Source organism: Notolabrus celidotus, unplaced genomic scaffold (genome assembly GCF_009762535.1).
Source record: "Notolabrus celidotus isolate fNotCel1 unplaced genomic scaffold, fNotCel1.pri scaffold_628_arrow_ctg1, whole genome shotgun sequence".
Taxonomy (NCBI): Eukaryota; Metazoa; Chordata; class Actinopteri; order Labriformes; family Labridae; genus Notolabrus; species Notolabrus celidotus.
Window position 1 is genome coordinate 2,719 of NW_023260424.1, and position 2,620 is coordinate 5,338.

Here is a 2,620-nt window from a genome sequence, read left to right on the forward strand (position 1 = left end):
TACAGTGATGTTACAGTGATGTTACAGTGATGATACAGTGATGTTACAGTGATGTTACAGTGATGATACAGTGATGATACAATGATGTTACAGTGATGATACAGTGATGATACAGTGATGTTACAGTGATGATACAGTGATGATACAGTGATGTTACAGTGATGTTACAGTGATGATACAGTGATGATACAGTGATGTTACAGTGATGTTACAGTGATGTTACAGTGATGATACAGTGATGTTACAGTGATGTTACAGTGATGATACAGTGATGATACAGTGATGCTGATGTGGTCTTTCAGTTACTGCTGAACAGTCTCATCTGGTTTGAGTCTTGGTCAGGTCCTCCTCAGTGTTCTCAGGCAGAGTGTCCCCCGGCCTGTTTGTTTGGTTTTGTTCGAAGCCCCCTCACTGAAACACTTCCTGGAATTGGCTTTCGGAGAAAACAGTGTTTCTCAGCATGGCATCAAACTGTTTGTGATAGTATTGTGAAAGGATGAGCCTGAAAGGTACGGCGGCCCTGAGCAGACATTAATCCATGGATATGTTTGTTCTGTTTTCCATAGAGGACTGAAACGCTTGCTGCTGTTTTTGCTCTGAGCATTCATTGTTTGTTCCACTTGTATCTTAAGCTTTAGTCTCAGCCTGGGGACATCACTCTGACAGTTTGAATGAACCTGGTTCAGTTTGGTTCACCCTCAGAGCAGGATGTGAAGATACCACAGATACCACCATCACTTGATGCACATCAGAAGTCTCTTTTTTCAGACTGACTCATTCAAAGCATTTCAAGAACAGAATCTAAAACACGGTGAGGTGTAGAGGCTTTATTTCACAGCTGTTTATAAATGTGTTCATATTCACTACATTCATCCTGAGCCTGAATCAGTAAAACAGACTTATTCCATGTTGATAAGACCAAAGTGGACCTGAGGATCAGACCAAAGTGGACCTAAGGATCAGACTCTCTAACTCTGACAGCTAAGGGTTAAGGCATGCAGCGCGTTACGCACAGGTGTCTCGCCAGCCCTCTGAGCAGCAGTCTGCATTCTGTTGGCGGTTCTTTTTTTTCTTTAATTAAGTTGATCATAACTGTAACTCAGCTGGGATCTGCTGTCCGACTAGACAGGCCACTGTAACTCACAGATCTGAGGTGGGTCTGCTCCCCGCGCCTCTAATCTCTCGCTGCTATTAAACCTGGAGAGCTGTGCGCACAGAGACTCTGCGCTCCTCTCTGCGCCTCCTTCATGCTGCCTCTCTCTCCAGCTCAGAGCTAGACTCTCTTTAGTATAAAGTGGATTCACTTTAAGGAGCTGAGACTCTCTTTAGTATAAAGTGGATTCACTTTAAGGAGCTGAGACTTCGTGGATCTGAAGGTTTCTCTCTTCCTCTCCGGATCTCTCCCGGTCCCGGACATGTGGTGGATGCTGTTTCCGCGCTGGATCTGGTTTCTTCTGGGACCATGTTTGACTTCACTCCTCTTTCTGGACCGCGTGAGGGCGATGCCCATGCCCATGTCTGTGTCCAAGGTGGTGTACTCTCACGCGGGTCTTTGCCCAAACGACCTGAACCCGAACCTCTGGGTGGACGCCATGAGCACCTGCATGCGCGAGTGTGAGTCTGACCAGGTGAGTGGACATGATGGAGATGCTGCTGCATGTGAAAACTGATAAGTAGTGTGTGTCAGCTGATTTATGAGGCTCAGTTTGAGTCCATGAAGACTCTGATGTGTGTTTCAGGATCTGCAGGCTCACACAGAGAGCTCATGTAATGATGTTTCACATGAAGTCCTCGCAGAGATCTAAAAACATGAACCCTGTTTTTATACCTAAAGAAGGATTTAATGTGAACTCCCTGCTGACATGTGAAGACTCTAAACAGGAGGCTGCTGTATGAAAGCTGTGTTTCTGTCTGACTGCAGGACTGTGAGTCCTTTGAGAAGTGCTGTCCCAACGTCTGTGGAAACAAGAGCTGTGTGGCAGCACGCTACATCGACATCAAGGGCAACAAGGGCCCCGTGGGAATGCCGAGGGGGGCCACCTGTGACAAGTTCATGTGCTCTCAGCAAGGCTCCGAGTGCGACATCTGGGACGGCCAGCCTGTCTGTAAGTGCCGGGACCGCTGTGAGAGGGAACCCCACTTCACCTGCGCCTCTGACGGCATGACGTATTACAACAAGTGTTACATGGACGCAGAGGCCTGTTCCAAGGGTATCTCTATCTCTGAGGTCACCTGCAGGTAACATGTTAAGTACTTTAGATCTCTTTGTGTGAGCTGGGAGGAGGTAATGTTGGTTCTCTGGTTCATCTTCATAGTTCTGTGTGTCCTGTGTGCTGCATGTGTGTTCTGTGTGCTGCATGTGTGTCCTGTGTGCTGCATGTGTGTCCTGTTTACTGCATGTGTGTTCTGTGTGCTGCATGTGTGTTCTGTGTGCTGCATGTGTGTTCTGTGTACTGCATGTGTGTTCTGTTTACTGCATGTGTGTTCTGTTTACTGCATGTGTGTTCTGTGTGCTGCATGTGTGTTCTGTGTGCTGCATGTGTGTTCTGTTTACTGCATGTGTGTTCTGTTTACTGCATGTGTGTTCTGTGTGCTGCATGTGTGTCCTGTTTACTGCATG

The 2,620-nt window shown here is 47.1% G+C and overlaps 1 protein-coding gene across 1 annotated transcript; it reads left to right on the top strand.

Annotated features, from left to right (window-relative positions):
• Positions 1–855: 855 nt before the first annotated feature.
• Positions 856–2,384, top strand: LOC117809933 (WAP, Kazal, immunoglobulin, Kunitz and NTR domain-containing protein 2-like). The gene is made up of 2 exons (XM_034679439.1): positions 856–1,628; positions 1,922–2,384. The coding sequence occupies exons 1-2, from the start codon at positions 1,416–1,418 to the stop codon at positions 2,240–2,242; spliced, it is 534 nt and encodes a 177-aa protein (XP_034535330.1). The 5' UTR covers positions 856–1,415; the 3' UTR covers positions 2,243–2,384.
• The last annotated feature ends 236 nt before the right edge of the window (positions 2,385–2,620 follow it).